A 20,655-nucleotide genomic window follows, 5' to 3' on the forward strand; every position below is an offset into this window, starting at 1 on the left:
CCAAAAATATTGGTTGATACACCACAAACACTGAAACTTAAAAAAAATGATGTATAAACAGGGTCTTTTAAATGATAAAGAACAACACTTGGTCCAGATAGCCATGACTTGGCAGGCACATATTGGTAAAACAGTTTTATGTGTGTACAAACCTCCCTATTTGCCTATCTAGATGGATGGATGGCTGTTTATTGTCCAGTGGCAAATTAAATGCATACCGGTATTCAGGACAAGAACATGCTGATGTGATATGAATATTAAACCTGCTTTGAACTAAGACCTTTAATGTATTAGTTCACAAGGTAACTGCCTGCAAGAAAGACATGTCACCCTCCCTTGACACATTATTCTGTACTACATGTATCATTCAGTAAAAATCATATGGATTTTTTCGGGGGTTGGACGTGTAGATGTATGTCTAGATTGAACTTAAAGTAATGCAAGTATTGGTCTGGCCATTCATCACAAATCATGTCTGGTCTGAGAACCTATAGGAGTTAAATGTTGATAAAATGAGGAGATGTGGTATGATAGCTAATGAGACAACTATCCACCAGAGATAAAATAAAGTTGTAGTAAGGAATTTTCGGGGCGTAGGATATACAAGCTTGTTCACTTAAGGTACTTTCATTTGTTTGGTTGTTTTTAATTTTAAAACCCCTGTTCAGATGATCGAATCTTCAAATTAATGAATTATCTAAACAGTAGATGGAACTTTGAAATGTTTGTCTCTCCTATGTGGATTGTCATAGTTGATGTTTACTAATAACAGCATCATTGTCATGGTCAACACCAGTGTCAGAATAAAGTCTTATGATACATCAATGATAACTGGTAAACAGTTGCATAAGCATCCATGCATCTCAACAGAGTGCAGAAAATGAGTCCATTCCCCTAGGTCTGCTTCAGTGATATATACAGTGATGAAAAAAATAAAAAATAATGTTTAGATAATATAAAGAAGATGAAGTTAATGGGACAGCAACTCAAAAACAAAAATTACATATCTAAGAGGTTCAACAAGAGACAGATGTCTACACAATATGTCAAGTTCTAAATCGTCCGAGTTTATAAAAGTTGTGAATAAATTGAACAGATACAAACACCTATAGATCTGCAATTAAAACCCAACTCTCCAAATAACATAAAGTTGTAACTAACTACTGATGAGGTTCCTAACTTGGGACAGGCAAACAAAAATGTGGCAAGTTCAACAATAAATTACAGATTACTATCCAGCGGCAGTGAAACTATTTGTATAAAGCTTTATATTTCAGAAGGTAGAAGACCTGGATGCTTCATCACATGTTCATACCTTGTCTGCAGATACCTTATGTTACCAAGTTTCTGTCTGTCATATGTCCATTGTCCTTGACCTCATTTTCATGGTTCAGAGACTGCTTGAAAAAAATCATAGTGTTTTTGTCATGTGAATTTCTCACTTATTATGAGTAATAGATAACTATACATGTATATGATATATGGATTCCTTGCAACATCTATATGTCTGCCAGACAGGATTCACTTGACCTAGACCTCATTTCATGGATCAGTGATCAAGGTTATAGTTGCATGATTAAGTCATTTCTCAGATACTATAAGCAGTGGGTCAACTATGTTTGTAAGTGGTGCATGTCAGTCTGGCATGTTTCATCTGACCTTGACCTCATTTCATGGTTCATTGGTAAATTTTAAGTTTTTGAGTTTTGGTCTGTTTTTCAAATACTAATAGCAATTGGTCAGCTTATATTAAGTTTATGAAATGATTGTAAGCAGGTATCATCTGACCTTGACCTAATTTTCATGGTTCATTGGTCAATGCTAAGTTTTTGTGTTTTGGTCTGTTTTTCAATTACCATAAGCAACAGGTCAACTATATTTGATGTATGGAATAATTGTGTACACATCTGTCTGAAAGGATTTATCTGACCTTAAGCTTGATCTCATTGTCATGGATCTTTAAAAATGTTAAGTTTATGTGATACTTGTAGTAAAACCTTTATCTTTAAGACTATCAACATAAAATCAATGATCAGTAAAGCAGGCGAGACATTTAAGTGTGTGCACTCTTGTTAAAATCTCAACTCCCCTTTTTAAATCTGAATTGGTAGAGTAACAAAATGTATACACAAGAGCATACAATAAGTTTTCTGGGTAGGTGTGTTTGGAAAATTTTTATGATATACCATTCATTCATTATCTCAACATAATTGCACTTCAGTTTCAGGAAGACTATGAACCCAGACTTTTTACAGTGTTCAAATGTAGTTTTTAGATAAGATGCATTCATAAAGTAGTATATAAGAAATACCATTGATGTGGTGTGCTGTTGTAATGCTGCATCTGTGCACTTCAGTTTCAAGGAGAACATGAGGCTCTATCATTTTCATAATGCTTCAGTGACATAGAGTTTTTGTATTGTTCAAGTGTTAATGTTGTTTATTATGTTGATAAAGAGTACCGTATGTATGACCAATGATATTTGTGCACCCATGCATTACACTTATGAGGCACCAATCCAATTGTGCATGCTTCAGTTAGTTTAAAATGTATGATATTAATATTAAATTCCATTAAGAAATTATTAGAATCTAAGGTTGTAAGTCCCTCAGAAAACGATTACCTCAGAAATTTGTGTTATTCTTTTTAGGCCCTGTTTGGTCATATAGCCCCTAGCATGACTGCATATTTTTACATCCTTGGCTTTCAAATCAAATGCTTAGGGCTTAAGCATACCTGATGTAGATAAAAACAGAACCGCTCTTTGGACGCACGGAATTTATAGTGTTATCTTCATCAACCTTTTTCAAATACAAATGTACTGTAGTTTCAAATAAGGAGTGATTGTAAAAAAGTACTTTTACCAGACAATTTATATTTAGTTTGCTATTGCCTAATTAGCACCTTTTATTTGCAAGCAGATTTCTTTTAAAGACTCCTAATTTAGTCATAGGATTTATAAGTACCCAAACTGTATAAATGCTAAATCTTGTAAATTATTCATGAATTTAAATAAGATAGCTGAATATATATCAATTCTATTAAAATGCAATTACAGAAAATGACAATCACTGAGTAGATTCCAGACTTGGGAAGTTACAATTTTTATTTCTTGTGATCTACTGTACATTCAGAAATTATTGCATGCATTTATTTTTGCAATTTTTTAAGAATGGACAAAAATGTGAGATTAATTATTGTGATTTCAGGAAAATCTGCATGCAGATAATATATGTATTAGATATCAGAATGCCAGTTCTTATTATTGCTATAATCACCAAGTCTCATTATTGCATTAATAAAATTTGTAAGGGTTCCGCGGAACCCAGTGTCTCGCCTACTTTTTCTGTTAATCGCAGGCTCAACAAAATGGAGGAAGTAAATCAATAAAAATATTCCACTTGATACTATCTTTTGATTGTAAGAAGCTTCTGTCCAAGTTTGGTAAAAATCCAGGATAGTTTATGAATCTAATAAATGTTTAAAAACTTTAACTGCAGACTGAATGTAATGTTAACTGGAAGAAAACAAAATTTCCTTCTAGATACTAGCATTTGATCATAAACAAGCTTCTGTCCAAGTTTGGTACAAATCCAAAATAGTATGAGAAAGTTATTAAAATTTTAAAAACTTGAACCACAGAGTGAATGTGTTGTTTCCTGGCAGAAAATCCAAGTCCATTTAAAAGTAAAATACAGAAAAAATGGATTTATTTTTTTACAAAATTTCCTTCTAGATACTAGCTTTTGATCATAAACAAGCTTCTGTCCAAGTTTGGTACAAATCCAAAATAGTATAAGAAAGTTATTAAAATTTTTAAAACTTTAACCACAGAGTGAATGTGTTGTTTCCTGACAGAAAATCTAAGTCCATTTATAAGTAAAATACAGAAAAAATGGAATTTTATTTTTACAAAATTTACTTCTGGATACTATCTTATGATCATAAACAAGCTTCTGTCCAAGTTTGGTAGAAATCCAGGATAGTTTAAGAAAGTTATTAAAATTTCAAAAACTTTAACCACAGAGTGAATATTTGTGGACGCCGCCGACGGAATGTAGGATCGCTATGTCTCGCTTTTTCGACTAAAGTAAAAGGCTCGACAATAAAAACCTCCAACTTATTTTTGAATTTACAGTATACTGAAATGAGGTTGGGTTGAATACTAATAAACAGCTGCGCCATGAGCCCATGATACGCCCGTCGTCTTGTGTGTGAATTTTTATGCAATAACCATAAATAGTTTCTGACATACGGCGTGACATGCGAAAACCCCCTTTTTTTTTTACAAAAAACTCAATATCTCTAAAATAAAATTTTGAATCAAAACCAAAAGGTATACAGATCTTTAAATTAATATAACTAAGAAGTGTGTAAAATTTTAAGCAATAATCATAAATCGTTTTTGAGATACGGCGCGACATGTGAAAACCCCCCTTTTAAAAAAAAAAAATCAATATCTCAAAAATAAAATTTTGAATCAAAACCAAAAAGTATACAGATCTTTAGATTAATATAACTAAGAAGTGTGTAAAATTTTAAGCAATAGTCATAAATCGTTTTTGAGATACGGCGCGACATGTGAAAAAAAACACACACCTGTTTTAGTTACTAAGTCCCGTAACTCAAAAAGTTTTAATCTTATTTTCACCAAAAAGTATACAGATCGTTTGACCATCATAAGAAACAACTATGTTAAGTTTCATGAAATTTGGATAAGTCATTCTCAAGTTACGGTGCGACATGTTTACGCCGGACAGACAGACGGACGGACGCAGGACATTTGTATAACATAATACGTCCCGTCAAAAATTTGACGGGCGTATAAAAACAACTACTGACATTATCCAGATCGTTATATGTTTATGCATATTGGATAGATTTACATTTTACCTTTCTGTAAATCTTTTTGTGGAAGATCAACTCTTAAGGGTTGCATGATGCAATTATCAAAGCAGTCAGGTTCAATATAATTTATCTTAAAGTATGAAAATAAAAATTGTTATCTTTTTGTCTTTTTGGGTCGTAAATCCTTTTGTGTTGTGACTTGAATATTTGTTAATTTCAACATTTTTTACTGAATTATGTAGTAAAATCATTGAACATGGATTTTAGTGGGGTTCAAATTTGCTTTACTTTAAAGAATGAAAGGTCCAGAACCATTTGAATCTTAAAGTGAAAAGGGGCCTGGTCTTTTGTAATTCAAAAATCAAATAATCCTTCCAGAAAAGTCAAGTCCTAGACCTCAACACGTATTATTTGAACCCCTGGTTCAAGTTGCTCAATCCTTAGTTTCTGTGTAAAGTTTGTTGTTTGACTTTTTTTACATTTTTTGGGGGGGTGGGTTCATAGTTTCAAACTTATGTTTTTTTGCTCGCTCCCTTTGTAACTTCTCTCCCCCTTTTTTATGACATAAAACAACACAGAAGCAATATTGTGACATTTATTAACATTGACTAGAGAGAAAATAAGTTATTGCACATGTCAGTAACAAGAAAGAGTCAAATTATACATAATAGAAAATAGAAAAAAGCAGAAATTTGTGTTATATAGCATTTCTTTATTTTGTACAACATCACAAAATTATCTCTTAACGTAGATTCAAATACTTGTCTATACGTTTTTAATTGATATCTTTTTCAACATGTGAAAATATTTATACATATCTCACATAAAAGCAAAAGAATATATCTGATTAACTTGAATTAATCTGCAATCACTTCATTCGAAATAGTAGTGGCTAAAATACTTGTAAAGCTAAGATTGAATGAAAACTATGTTTACCTAACTGAAAGAGCAGATTTTTTCATTCATAGTCTTAAAGCAAAAATTATACTGAATGTATGTAAAAGTTTAAGTAAAGCTGAATATATTTCTTGTTAGGGCTATCATTAATTTTTCATTTGAATTTTGGTAAGCAAAGATTAACTCGTGGTTGTTTAAAATCATACTTGAGAAATAGGAGGTATACAATACTCAAATAAACATGTTAGGCTTCAAATTTAAAATACCTAAGGTAGGAAATCCTCTTAAGGGAATCACCCTTTTAACCTAAGTTAGAAAATGCTCAATAACAACTGTAAACTGTTTATCTGATTTTATAAGTTAATCCACCATTTTCAAAACCATGCATCTCTTAAAAAAGTTTACCTTTTTGAAACACATTTTCTCTCTTAAAATTATTCTTACAAGTTATTACAAGCCTTAATTTTCAGATTGTAATATATTTGAAAAAAAAATTGTTTCCCTTTTTTAAAAGATTACAAAATTTAGGGGCCATTTCAGAATTCATCTATGCATCTTTAGATCCACGGCAAAAGGGAGAAAGAAGTACCGTAATAAGTGTAGCATGTTTTAAGTATCACATTATTACAATATGACAAAACGCAAGTAATACAAATAAACAGTTAAAAAAATTGAAATGAAAATCTGCAATACAAAACGTACGATATGTTCAACAAAACCATTTGCCTAATAAAATAAAAAACATGAACTAAAAGTGTTAGTCTAAAAATAGTCGGCATTCAATTCAAATCTTTTATCATCTCCCTAAACACATGAATATGTATATGTATATATATATATTTATATTAAAAACAAACATAGTGCTATTAATTTTAAGACAATATTGTAATTTTGCAACTTGCACAACAGATAATTGTTTTAATATTTATACTTATATGCCAAGATATGGTAAAATATTAAGTTTTGTGTAATTCAATTCATTGACCTTTTTTTCTCTCTCAAAACAATATTAAGTTTTGTTTAACATTGTCATTCTAAAGAAATATGCAATAAGTTTAAGCTAAAAGATCTGTTACAAATTCCTTTATTCAAAATATTTTATAATTAATATAATTAAAAAAAAAATTGGAAATAATCATTTATTGGACTGAAAACTTTACAGAATTTTGTTTAATAAGTCATTTAATACTTATTCTGTTTTTTCTTTGTAAGATGGTAACAATTTGGCTGAGCACACACAGAATAAATAGTAAACAACAAATATATTTCAAAATTCTGCAAGTGATCAGTTTCCACGGAATCAATAAATGGTATGGAATATAAAATCTTAAAACAATTTCTGGGTATAGTTTTCTAAATCTTAAAGAGTAGTCAATGTTGCAGCGAAATCTATTTACTCCGTAATTGACCAGTATCCATACACCCAACTAACTGTACAGATTTTAAAATATCCAACAATTACTGAGCATAATTTACTCATCTTGAAGGGGTTACTGTCAAATATTTAATATGACTACATACTTTATAAGCCTGCTCATTTTTTAGTAACTGGTCATTATTTTTTCAATGAATCAATTTCTTTAAGCATTCTTACTTTTAAGCAACTGTCATCACAATTTGAATAAACACATGATTTTTTTTATGTCATAATACACACAATATTTCTACAAAACATTACAGGAAATTCCATTAAGAATACCTCAAGCACAAAGCAATATTTTTTCCTTTGTTTGTTCAACACGCTATAAAATTTTAACTGCTTTAAACCTGGTATATATTTAGGCATTTCAATTTTCAAGCAGGGTGAAAATCAAGAAATAATGGGAAGTTGAGATTCACACTACTGTTGGAAAATTATACTAAACATATTTGGGAAAAATTGGACCATTCACATAGCAAATATGATCATTTTGATTTCTAGATAACTATGTCTGAATTTTATGGTCCCAAATCTAAACTTATTATGGTAAAAGCAATGTTCCTTTTCTTTGTCCTGCTGTTCATACAAATATTGATTACACTAGTATGGCCTACTTTTAATATCTGAAATGAAATCTTAAACTGAATTTTTATTAAATGGTGCAATTAGAAAGGAAATTTTGCTCCCACTGCTTATTTAATAATCACTGGAAAGTTATTTTTCATAAAAGTTTTGTGTTTACGCCTCACATGCTAAGAAAAATTTATTTTATGTTTAATTGTTAACAAGTTGCAAAAATTTATTCACCTCAATAGCACAAAACATTCTTCAGTCATTTTCAAATACAATTTTTCTTTCACAATATTTTTGAATTCGTTAAGTTTCCTAGAGCGTGTCAGCATGAATTTGGATGACCCCACCACACAAGTACAATGTGTTTCAAAATTTAAAGGTTTGCACAACTTCTTGATAACATATATTTATACACAATTTTAATTTTGTCTCGCATGGTGGATTTTTGGAACTTTTACAAAGTATATTTGTATTAGAAGCTATGAGAAAGTGTTTTTTTAATTCACAATGCTTTGTTAACTGAAAATTATCAAGCCCTTCATTTTTTTAAATTTTTTTTTACATAAGTTACTGAAATAAACGGATTAAAAACTGGAAAGATCAACAATGTTTATTATCCCTTTTATATCAACTAAATCTATCTGCTTGGTTTCTATCAGGTGAAAACTTCTGTTTTGGGTACAATAAATTTGCAATTTACCATAGCTCTAAAACTATATACTTATCATGCAGCTGAAGTAATTAACTTTTTCTACTATGATCAGTGATGCAGAACTTCACTTGACAAGTAAGATCAGATAATGACTATTGAAAAATGCTGGTTAATTACTGTAGCCACTGTCTGAAAAAAAAATGCTACAAATTTCCCAGTAATGTTCTACATTTAAAAGGAAATATTTATCCACAAATATACACAATATCTCAAAAATGTCATCTTTCCATAAATAGCACAAACATTCACAGAAACTAGAAAATTGAACATCAAGCTTCTCAGGCACTCAGATTTCACATGCATCATGGTCACATATAATCTTTATAAATAATTCCAACAATATTGTAATATCTATATCACACACTGATGTGTTTAACTTAACTGACTACAATATACATAAATAATACTACTATTATTATAATTTGAAGCTGTGAAAATTGGTGAAATCCTCCCAGAAAATTGCACAATCCCTTCCCTCTGATCTCCTATTTAATACATTACCGGTAAATATTTTTCATGCACTGAAAAAAGAAAAAAATGCATAAACTTGTTTTGTTTGTCATAAAGGTCATTGAGGCAAAAAGACACTTGCTCTTCATATTCCTGTAGTCATGGTAATAAAATATATCAATTCTACAGTAAATAATAATTATGAACTAAATGTAAAATACTTCGAAAAAAAGACGTTATCCTCAAGAAAAATTTTAATTAGAAAAAAACAGAATGTAAACTATTGGTTTTCTATTGATAAATACAACAGAAAAAAATATAAAAAGTTAAATTAAATTTTGGCATGTATAAAACACAAAATATGTAAACTGAAAACATCAACATATACCAGACAATCCATATGATCTTTCAATTTGAATCATGTTTGCTAGTTTGGGTAACAATTAGATCCTGAAATTTGTTGACAGCAGTGATATCGACCTGATGTAAATTGTTGAAGAGTGGACTGGCACTCTGTGAATAACCGAATACTGCATTACTACTAGCTGAATGCTGCTATTATCATAAAATAACAAAGTACATGTACATTTCATTGATAAATGAAACTGTAGATATCTGAGGGGTGCAGTCATGAAAATACAAGTTACTCCTAAAACATCTTTCTGATTATATTATATATTACTATGCCATTTACAAAACAAAACAAATCTTGACAACTAAATAATAATCATTTCCTTACCCTAGCACTTTTAAATGGAATTGTTCAAAAAAAAAAAACTGAGACAGAATATTTGAGCTCTTTACAGATTTTCACAAGTCATAAATAGTTTCCAGACTGGTGACAAATAATTGCAGTATATATAAGAGCTCTAAAGGACAAACATTGCCCATTAATCTCTCGTTCCTGGTGGATTTCAGTATTCACAAATGATGATATTGGTGATCTATATTTAGTCAATCATAAATGTCACATTACAGTAAATGTATTCTGCATATATAAGGAGGTGTGGCTTCTGGAACAACGGTAAATGAATATGAATTCTGAAATCCACCAGCGCATAAAAGGGAATTTCCCAAGTATTATCATATTCTATATTTATCACATTGAAATACAGATTAGTTAATATATTATAGGTAGTACAGAGAATTACATTAGATGTTTGATGACATAATGTTTGTGAATTACTAACATAAAAATGCACGGTATTTTCAAGGCAAAATGAAAAGAAAAAACATTTATATCATGAAATATCTGTGGTACTGTGATTTAGCAAGTGACAACAATATAGAAATGGTTTATTTCATATTCCTCCATTTCTTTTCATCATACTACTTTCACATTCGATGTCAAGACCAGAAACAATCCATTTTTTTTTCTAAAAAAAAAATTCTAGTCCTGATTATTAGGCTTGGCCTCAACCTTTCTGTGTTACACATCTCTTCATGAGCAGTCACATTCTAGTGTTTAACATAAATGATCACTGTGTAGGTATTTCTTGGTGATAAACTATTTCATAATTGCACAGTTATAACACATTTAATATTTCAGACGGTTACACAGTACTTCGGAACTTTGCAAATTATGATTGTTTATCGTTTGTCAATTTGTTTACTAATGTCATGGTCACATTGATTCTCACAATGCACGTAGAAATACAAATCACATACAAACGCTCAACAGCCCAAGACTAATACAAGCCACATCCACGTAGATTGTTGGCTATGATTACATCGGTAACAGCATCAAAGACAAACTGGACGTTCTGCGTATCAGTTGCACAAGTTTGATGACAGTAGATTTCTTTCGTTGAACTTTTGTTCTTAGCTTCAAACTGTGCCTGGATATAAGCAGCTGCCTCCTCATAGGTTTGATTACCTGTAAAATACATATGATATGATTTCCTTGCACAAGACATATGTACATATGATATGATTTCCTTGCACAAGACATGTACATGTGATATGATTTCCTTGCACAAGACACATGTACATATGATATGATTTCCTAGCACAAGACACATGTACATATGGTATGATTTCCTTGCACAAGACACATGTACATATGATATGATATCCTTGCACAAGACACATGTACATATGATATCATTTCCTTGCACAAGACACATGTACATGATATGATTTCCTTGCACAAGACACATGTACATATGATATCATTTCCTTCCACAAGACACATGTACATTTGGAACAATGTTCATCCGGTAATGTGGATTCATTTATTTTCGTGGATTGAGGAAAGCTTGCATTTTCATAGATATTTGATTTTGTGGTTTTAACAGATTCTGTATACATTCCTATAGAACATTCTTAATTCATTAAACATCTAAATTCGTGGTTCCCCTGTACCCATGAAATCCATCAAAATTGGTGACCCTCGTATAATAATCAATCCCCAGTATGTTCAAGACTAAGAGCTTGGAAAACAAATATTGAGACTTATAATAGACTATTTTCATATTACCGACTTTTGACTTTGGATTTTATCGTTTTTTGACAGGATACCTACTCTGCAGTAGGACATCCTGGTACTCGGTCAAGTAAGAGCAACCCAAAGAAGTAAAATCTAACATATAGTCAGTGAAATTTGGGGGTAAAGTTTAATGTTTTCAGAAAGTTTTGTCTTGCATAAAAAACATAAAACAGTTAATTTTCCTCCAAGATTGTACCGATTGTAGCTAGATTTTACTTTTTCAGTTGCTCTTACTTGACCCAGTACCAGGATGTTCTACCACAGAGTAGGTAACCTGTTGTAAAAAATTATAAACTCTGGAGTCAAAAGGTGGGTAATATGAAAATAACTGCATTCATCAAAGATCATAGACCTATCCCATGTACTTCACAACTTTGATTTCTGAAACACCCATGTTTCTATCAAAGTCTTGGTCTATATATTAAAGGTTTCTCAGTCTAGAATTTACTTCTAATATACTACACAATGCGTTATTAGTGTTCTACAATTATTTGCCCTATTCATACATTACTTCATGCTAACTTTTCTAACATGAGGCCCATTGTTGTCTTCTGTGTATGAGTTGTTTCTGTTTTCTACCATGAGATTTTCAGGCAACTTATGTCAAGTTTTTTTCAAGATTTCTTTACCCATAATTTACAAAAGAATTCCTCTCAAACTGGTTGTACTGTGTTACATGTACCTATTGCTAAATGTCCAAGGCATAACTGTGACTTAGAGATGAATAACAGCAATTAAAGCACTGTTCTTTTGTTTTGGTTCTGTCAAGTGAGTGTTGCCATTTGGGTTTATGTACTAAATACACCATCTATACCTTTTTTTTCAATTTTAAAAATTAGAGTTCTACCTTAAACTGTGGAATAATTCATTTTATAGGCACCATTGTATAATGTTATTTTGTAGTTATTTGAAAATAGTTTTTACATATATGACATACCTGTATATTCAGGGAAACAAATTGTCAATGATGATTTCTTAATCTTTTCTTCAAAGAGATCTTTCTTGTTAAGAAATAATATAATAGATGTGTCTGTAAACCATTTGTTGTTACAAATTGAATCAAACAGTTTTAGACTTTCTTGCATTCGATTCTGGAAATAGATATATAAAAACACAGTTTAATGATAGAAACAATACAGGAACATCTTTGACTGTTAAATTTGACACATGTGAGCTGCAATGTTTAACATTCATCATTTCCATACATAGTTAAAAACAGCTGTGCGGAAGCATACAACTGAGCTTAACTTAACAAAGCTAATCTTGTTTTGGTTTTGGCAAACCAACACTTATCTGTGGAACTTATTATAAATCAATCTTCTTTTCAATAAAAAAATGAAATTAGCTGTCAAACTGACAGCAAACCAGGTTTTTTTTGTACTTTGAAGGCATGTTCAGGCTTGTTTAAACTGCCACTTTATGTGGCTATTTTCCAATCTATCAAGGACATAACTCCTGAATGGCAAAAGTAAAAAAATCATCACTTTCAATCATCAGAAAACCTGTTTAAAGATTTTTTGCCTGACCATGCAGTTAGCAATTATGGTACAAAATAAATTGATGCTTTGTGATATGGAGGTGCACTATGTAATCATATATGATATATGGTAACATAATAGACATCTTTCGAGTTCGTTGCATCTCCGTCAAAAACTTTGGTTTTAATGAACATTGTTCATGCATTTAGGGGCATCGTCACTTCCTTTCCATGTTGAGCAAGTGGTTGAGAAAATATGATGCTATATTCAGCAAATTAAATTCTTATAATTGCTCATCAGTTCTGCTGCACTAGGGAATTGTGATGAAGTACCTATGGATCATATATTATTTCTAGTTTATCCTGCATAATGACGATCACAAAGACGCTTGATGAACTTTAATAGAGCAGGGATACAGGCCATCCCCTCTATCATATAAATGACGTCATAAAGGCGCGCATAATTGATGAACTTTTTTGGTGAAGGACATAACTCGAAAGTGGTCTATTAGAGGATTTCCATAATTTATTTAAGATTTTGAAATGTTATATTATAAGAAATATTCGATATATATAATGCTGAAAAAGTCATTTGACTATTATGTAAAATTTAAAAGAATATAAAGTAACAGATAGAATCCATGACAACTTTAGAATTCAATTATCTAATAACTTCATGAAAGGTCAAAACACATTATCTTTCTGATTTTTTTTTCAAAATAAACATAATTAAAGTGAAAACAAAAGGCCAATTTCAGTTTGAACAAAAAGATATTACCACAATGAGGAAGTAGATTTTTTATATGACTAACAGGAGAAATTTCAATGAAGCAACAACCAATCAACTCAAACCCAAAAAACACCTAAAGGTCGGTCTAATATGATTCTCTTCTTTTCCTTTGTAATGTTCTTATTACAAATACATGTAGTACACATTCCTGACATCGCCATCGAATATGCAATGTCAATTATATTTTGAAAGACACTGGAGATGAAATGGACATTTGAGTGGGAGCAACTGGCAATGAAATTCAATAAAACCTTTTTAAAGAATTAAGTTTATATATACTGTAAATTCAGAAATTATTGCGCGCATTTATTATTGAGATTTTTTAAGAAAAGACAAAAATTAAGAAATAATTCTTTCATGCCATACTTAATGCTCATTTTAACATGGGTAGGCATTATATTTGTCAATATTTTTATACCAAGCTTTAAAGATGTGTAAAATGTTGACAAATATAATGCCTACCCATTTTAAAATGAGCATAGAGCATGGCATGACAGAATTATTTCGATTCTAATAGGAAAATTTAGAACTTTTGAATTTCAAATCGGGCCTATAATACACGTTTGAAAGGCAGCCATTATGATTTTATGAAGCCAAAACTATATAGAAAATCAAGTTTCACAATAAAACATCTGCATACAGATATATTATCAAATATCAGATTGTGAGATCAAATTATTGCGTTACTAACCAAGTCACATTGATCCCAATCATAAAAACCTCCCAATAATTTCTGAATTTACAGTATTTGTTCACTTTTAAATCATGAAACACTTGTATTTAGAATGTTTTGCTTCATTAAATCATGTTTGCTTGGACAAAAAAGTCCAATTATCCTATTAGTATCTAAATGATCCTTTCCTGTCATGCTCTATGCTCATTTCAACATTGATCAGTATTATATTTGTTCATATATTTATTCTGGGCTTTGTTACATATTGATACCGACATTACATACAATAAATTGCTCAGGTGAAATAATCTGATTCAGTTGACTTTACAATTAATTTACCAGCATTTAATTGTGCAATTTTGATTTTTAATGGCCATTCATATTTCAAAAAGGTTTTATAACAATTTGAAGTTTTTAAATCTAAAGGACTTTTCATTGTTCATATACTGAAATAAAATTGTATTAAATTATTTGCTGAATTTCCAGTAATTCTAAAGTTCCATCGGACATTGGCAAATGACGGGTAAAATTGGGTTTGGTCTGGTAAACGATGTTGCTTAACTAGACCAAATGTCCAGTAAATATTCAGAATTTTTTATATGAAAAATAACAAAATGACAGGTAAGAATGATCCTCAGTCCAGTGCAGTCCCCATATTAACTGGACCAAATGTCTGGTAAGGTTTGAGAGACCTTGGGGAATACTGAATTTCCATCGTTTAATTTGTTTACCATGGTAACCAATCCAAACACTTTTGTGTTAATATTTTTGAAAATATAACTCAGAATTCTTTGGACTCTGCAATGGTGAATTAAATATTTTTAAAAAGTAAGTGAATAGATGAGCAGCATTGCTATAAATGAAGTGACTTACTGTAGTTTCATCTTCATGTAGTACTTGGTCATATTCACTCATTGCTACACAAAATATAATGGCTGTTACATCTTCAAAACAGTGTATCCATTTCTTCCTTTCTGATCTCTGTCCTCCTACATCAAATAATCTGTAAATAGAAAAGAAACTTAATCAAATCTGCTAATTTTCTCAAAAAAAAACTTGGTCCTACTACCATTGCATCAACAAAGCACTTCATGTCTTAAGTGTATGTGTAAGCCAGAGAAAGAGGAACAATCAGACAATGTTAGTGCTATCAAGATCTCTGTATGTGTAAATAAGTGTAAGATGTCAACTTGCCTCCAACTTTGTGAACATGATTGATTGATTGATTTTTGGTGTTTACACACAACTTTCAGCACTATTGGCTACAACATGGTGGTCAATTTTTATTGGTGGTGGAAGTCAGAGTGCCCGGAGAGAACCACAGACCTTTGTCAGGAAAACTGACAATCCTTGTCAACCAAGATTAGAGTCAAATTCCACATGCAGGGTTCGACCTCACAACCTAAGTGTTGATGGGCTAGTGATATAGTAGTTGAACTACTTAGACTACTTGAACACAGCGGCCCCTTTGTAGACTTGAATTCAAAGAGAACATTTTTATGCTTGAATGTCGATTCAATGTACAACCATTTACATGTATCACAGTGTGAATGACTTTAAAAATACTCTTTAGTTTGAAATTGGACCATGGGTGTTGTACATTTATATTTCAGAATATTTTTTAAAAAAAAACTGTACAGTCAAAGTCCAAAATTTCTAATAAATTTAGCAAGCCAAAAGAATTATTTAACAAAAACCAAGGCCATTATAATTTTCAACCAGTAAATGCAAAAATCAGAAAAAAGGCCTCAGGGGCCTATAGCTACCAGCTGACCTAAATGCTAGGCATATTAATGAATGTGATCCAAGTTATCGTCACAGACAAGGATCAATATTGATAATGTAACATTGTAAATCCATGGACAAAAAGATAATAATAATTTTCAGACAGATAGATTCCCCAGAGATATAACTTTGAGGTTTAAACAATAACCAGCAATGATGTCATCAACAGAAATCAATTTCATCACTGTATTTTCCCAATAAATTCAATAAATTAAAAGAGAACTAATATATTCTGATCAATTGATGTTAAAATACACCACATGTTGAAATAAGATGAAATTTGAAAAAAGGCTGGACAGGAGTTTTGAGTAAAAAAAAAAAGGCAGGATGAGCAACTTTGCAAAAAAAAATGCAGAATGACAAATTATGTAAAAAAAGTCAGGATCAACTAATAAAAAAAAATGCAGGACCGAATAGAGAGAAAAATGAAAAGGCAGGACAGAGATTACAACTAAAAAAAATGAAGGACAAGATTTTTCATCCTAGCCCCCCCCCCCCCCCCCCCCCCCATAAAAATTAAATGGTAGCTCCCTAACCAGTTGATGTATATCAATACTTTATTGGTCATTTCTAATTATGTTTGAAGAATTACTGTTTGCCATGGAAATCTATTTATACAAAAATCAATTATGATATTACAAAAATCTGTATAAACAGGAAGAAACTTGTTCATGTTGTTACTAAGAATTCTATATCTTTACACAGACTATGATAAAAAGAGGCAGAAGGAAATTAAGATAGATATTTTTGCAAATAATACACGCAATCAAATATGTACTTTACGAAAATTTGAATTACTTTGAATTTAAAAATAATGTTTAACAGTATTGCAGACGATGCCTCATTAACCTCCAGGGTTGCAATACTTCAGATGAAGTCATACCTACTTTATCTTAAAGCCTAAATATAAGATAAAAACTCTTATGTGTGAGTTTGATAGACTACTTACACATTATCCTGTGTGAATTAATAGAATGATACAATTAGATGAAGAGCAACATAAAAAAGTCACTTATTAATTTCAATACAACACATTTCCTGGAATATACCCAAAAAATCATGCCTTTTGTTGTTTGGTTGCTGTCTCATTGACCTTCACTCAAATGTCATTCCTTAAAGTAAGATAATATAAAAATAAGAAAGATGTGGTATAATTGCCAATGAGACGACTCTCCACAAAAAACCAAATGACACAGAAATTAACTACTATAGGTCACCGTACGGCCTTCAACAATGAGCAAAAACCATACTGCAAAGTCAGCTATTTATATATATAAAAGGCCTGAAATGACAAATGTAAAACAATTCAAACGAGAAAACAAATCTTTTCCAAAAACTGAAACTGTATTATATTATATCTGACCAGTTTTCACCAGTTCTAAGACTAATAGAATAATTCTATATTTCAGTTCTTATATTTTTATCAGTTATGGAGTTTGTTTTGTCATCAGGCATGTATAAAGACAAGGAGGGCCACCATATACAAAATACTTACTTGAAATTTAAATTCTTAAATGAAAAGTGTACTTCTACAATTCCAGTTGTCTTTACTCTAGTTCGTAATATGTCTTGTTCTGTTGGCATATAATCTTTAGCTCCTAAACGATCTAAATCATCTAAAAAGCTGAAAAAAGAAAGTTGAAAGTTCATAATCATATCAAAGAAATTAGTCTCCAATCTGACAAGACAGAAATTTTAAATTCAAAGAGATCTATGTCATGATGTCATAAATCTGACCAATTCAAATCTTATAGCAATATGCTTATCAAACTGGTGACATTGGAAAAGCTGCAGTGTAGCACAAACAGTCAAACTTGCTATAAAGGCAAAAACCCTCTTCTTGACTCGCTGTTGTATTACCTATGCATTTTGAATCTGAATACAAACGTCACCTGTTTTTTAGAGTGACACTTAAATGTTCACATCTTTGTCCTCTGGTCAATATGGATACAAGTAGTTGTTTAATTGGCATTATAGCAATCTATTTGTTTTTATATAAATTAAAAAGAATCAAATCAAAAATAGTAATACAAAACACTGAAGCTTAGGCAACATTACAGGTAAATTTCACCAGTTTCCATAATAATTTGAATTTAACAGCTATTACTTTCTTTAAAAAGGTCTTATGGAATATAAAAAATACTGGAACAGTTACAAGAAATTATGTTAAAGATTTAGGTGTTGCCAATGGTAGACTTGTTCCAGCACCAGACAGGAATATTTTTTCACCTAGAAGCAACATTTGTTGTAAGGGAAACAATTAGTGAAGATAGAAATCATCTAGTCAATAAAATGCACACTACTTTCAACATATTATTTGATAGAAAATAATGCCTTATTTCAAACTCTAGGAGTAACTTCTCACATTTTAATCTTCAATATGGTAACGATCTTACCAACAAGAAATAAAGTCTACAATCCACCCATCCTATTGTCTACTGGGTGCAGTTAGGAAGGGGATAGGGAACATCTTTGAATTTGACATTCTAAGGCTAAAGTGTACATGCATCAAATCAGGAACACTTGTCGCAATTTTTGAATTGATAATTTGTCAATAATAAAATTAGCAATCCTAATATCCCAGAGATAATATAGTATTGTGGTAAAAACCACAAAGACTTCGTAATTTTCAATATTCTGCGTAAAACATGGCTGCCTACACAAATATTACCGTAAACTCCTATTGGGTTTCAATTCACCAATCCCAAAGTGACCAGATAATATTTAATATTCTGCTCTTAAATTATTTTGTTTTCTAAAACTGCACATCAACCTTTGCAACAATATAAAATTCACAAATTAAAACTATTTAATTCGTTTGTAATAATATACTCCTCTGTAAATTCAGTGGGTGGAAGAATGGGTCGAATATCATAGTCTGCAACAAGGCAGGTCAAAAATAAACATGATAAAGAATGGTTTCAATATCCAATTATGCAGAATTGTATAAATTCATTTCCATCAATAATTTATTAGACTTCTGTAAAACAGGAAGTGTTCAAAATTTACATCAGCTGACAGGCCTTTATTGTCAGATCAAGAGGGGGATGTTCTAGTGGTTTCACCCCTCCTATTCATTGGAGAATTTTAAAATAATGTATAAATTGAGGAAAAATTAGGCTAGAACTATGACTAAATGGGCAGATCCTCACGATCTTGTATAACCCACATTTCTTTTCATTCATGCAAACCATTGAAGTTTCCCTTCAAAAAGTACAACTTGAATCTTTCAGCCCTAGAGTGGTGAAATGAGTTTGTAGAAATGTTTAATATATCTTAGATGCAGAGCAAAATTTGAAGATATAACTTAGGTGCATAGAATCTCCTTGAAGGAATCAAAAGAATGTACACCATTCATTTATCTTCCTTGCAATGTCTTGATCAGTATGTGTCTATCTGGCATACCATAGTCACAAAGCCATTTATTCATGTTATTTGTTTGGTGTAATTATATTTATCTGATTGTACATCTTAGAATCAGTAATGATGCATTGAGTGTGAAATCTGCCTTAAAATCTTTGGATGAGAAATACTTGAATAATTGTATGTACTTTTTGGCACACATATCTTCTTAAAGCAGCTTGAACTTTGATATTTATAGCAAAGCTATAGAGCTCTGTTTGAACGGTGCATATTTTTAGTAGAGAAAATGACTCATGATGTTTTGCTGTATCTCTAATGGGTTATATGATTAGTAAACAAGTTATAAATACGGTAATTAAATCAATAATTGCATTTGTGTATAATCTTTGGTCTGTATGAAGTAAAATATTATTTTTTAATAAATATGTGGGCAGAATACTGGTTATATATTCATGGAGAATATCTAAGTTTTCTCTTGGGATTATTAAATATAATTCCGTCTAATGTGATTGTTCTGAGCTACCTGCAGTTCTGGCATGCATCATAAAGGGGGCGGGAGTTTACTAACCTATTTGTTAAAACTGCTGATTTTGCACAATTTGAAGGTATTAGAATTAATTAGCCATCTGTTCATTGATAGTTGATCCCACATATATATGTTCAATACAATGTTTGTGAACTACTTTTAAGTCAATATTTTCAACATAAGTACAATCTACTTCTAGACTGATTATAAGAAACAGAGGGAGATTTGAGGGGGGCAGAGGGCTTGGCTCCCTTCCCCCTTAAGGAGTTTCATATATGATAAATGCATAAAAAGAGTTTTTTCATCTTTTTTCTAGTAGTTTTAACCTTATATGGTAAAATATTGTCTGGCAATTATCACGTTCTAAATGAGCCTGAGAAACAGCTACACTGTGATGTCTGTCAATATTTTCAATTTTCAAAGTATGGCAGCAATTCATACAAAACATTTAACATGGTAACAAGGACAAGGTCAAACTAAAAATAACAAGATGTCCTATGAGCTATTTCTTATTAGTTATGCCCCCATTCAATGTTGTTGACAGAAATTTCATACAAGTATAAAGCAAACAAAAAGTAGAACATTAAAGGAATGGAAAATGTGACACATGTTATGGCATACATAAACATGATAAAGATTATATATAGATTCTA

General features: G+C 31.0%; 1 protein-coding gene across 1 annotated transcript in view; it reads right to left on the reverse strand.

The window, feature by feature from the left end:
* Positions 1–5,429: 5,429 nt before the first annotated feature.
* Positions 5,430–20,655, reverse strand: part of LOC127702206 (guanine nucleotide-binding protein G(o) subunit alpha) — a 43,798-nt gene continuing 28,572 nt past the window's right edge. Inside the window, exons 5-8 of the mRNA XM_052206316.1 lie at positions 17,609–17,737; positions 15,202–15,331; positions 12,326–12,479; positions 5,430–10,776 (exon numbers count right to left, since the gene is read on the reverse strand). Of these exons, the coding sequence (XP_052062276.1) occupies positions 10,589–10,776; positions 12,326–12,479; positions 15,202–15,331; positions 17,609–17,737 (601 nt within the window). The 3' untranslated portion in view covers positions 5,430–10,588. The remainder of the gene's footprint in view (positions 10,777–12,325; positions 12,480–15,201; positions 15,332–17,608; positions 17,738–20,655) is intronic.

This window comes from Mytilus californianus, unplaced genomic scaffold (assembly GCF_021869535.1).
Source record: "Mytilus californianus isolate M0D057914Y unplaced genomic scaffold, xbMytCali1.0.p SCAF_5, whole genome shotgun sequence".
Classification (NCBI taxonomy): Eukaryota; Metazoa; Mollusca; class Bivalvia; order Mytilida; family Mytilidae; genus Mytilus; species Mytilus californianus.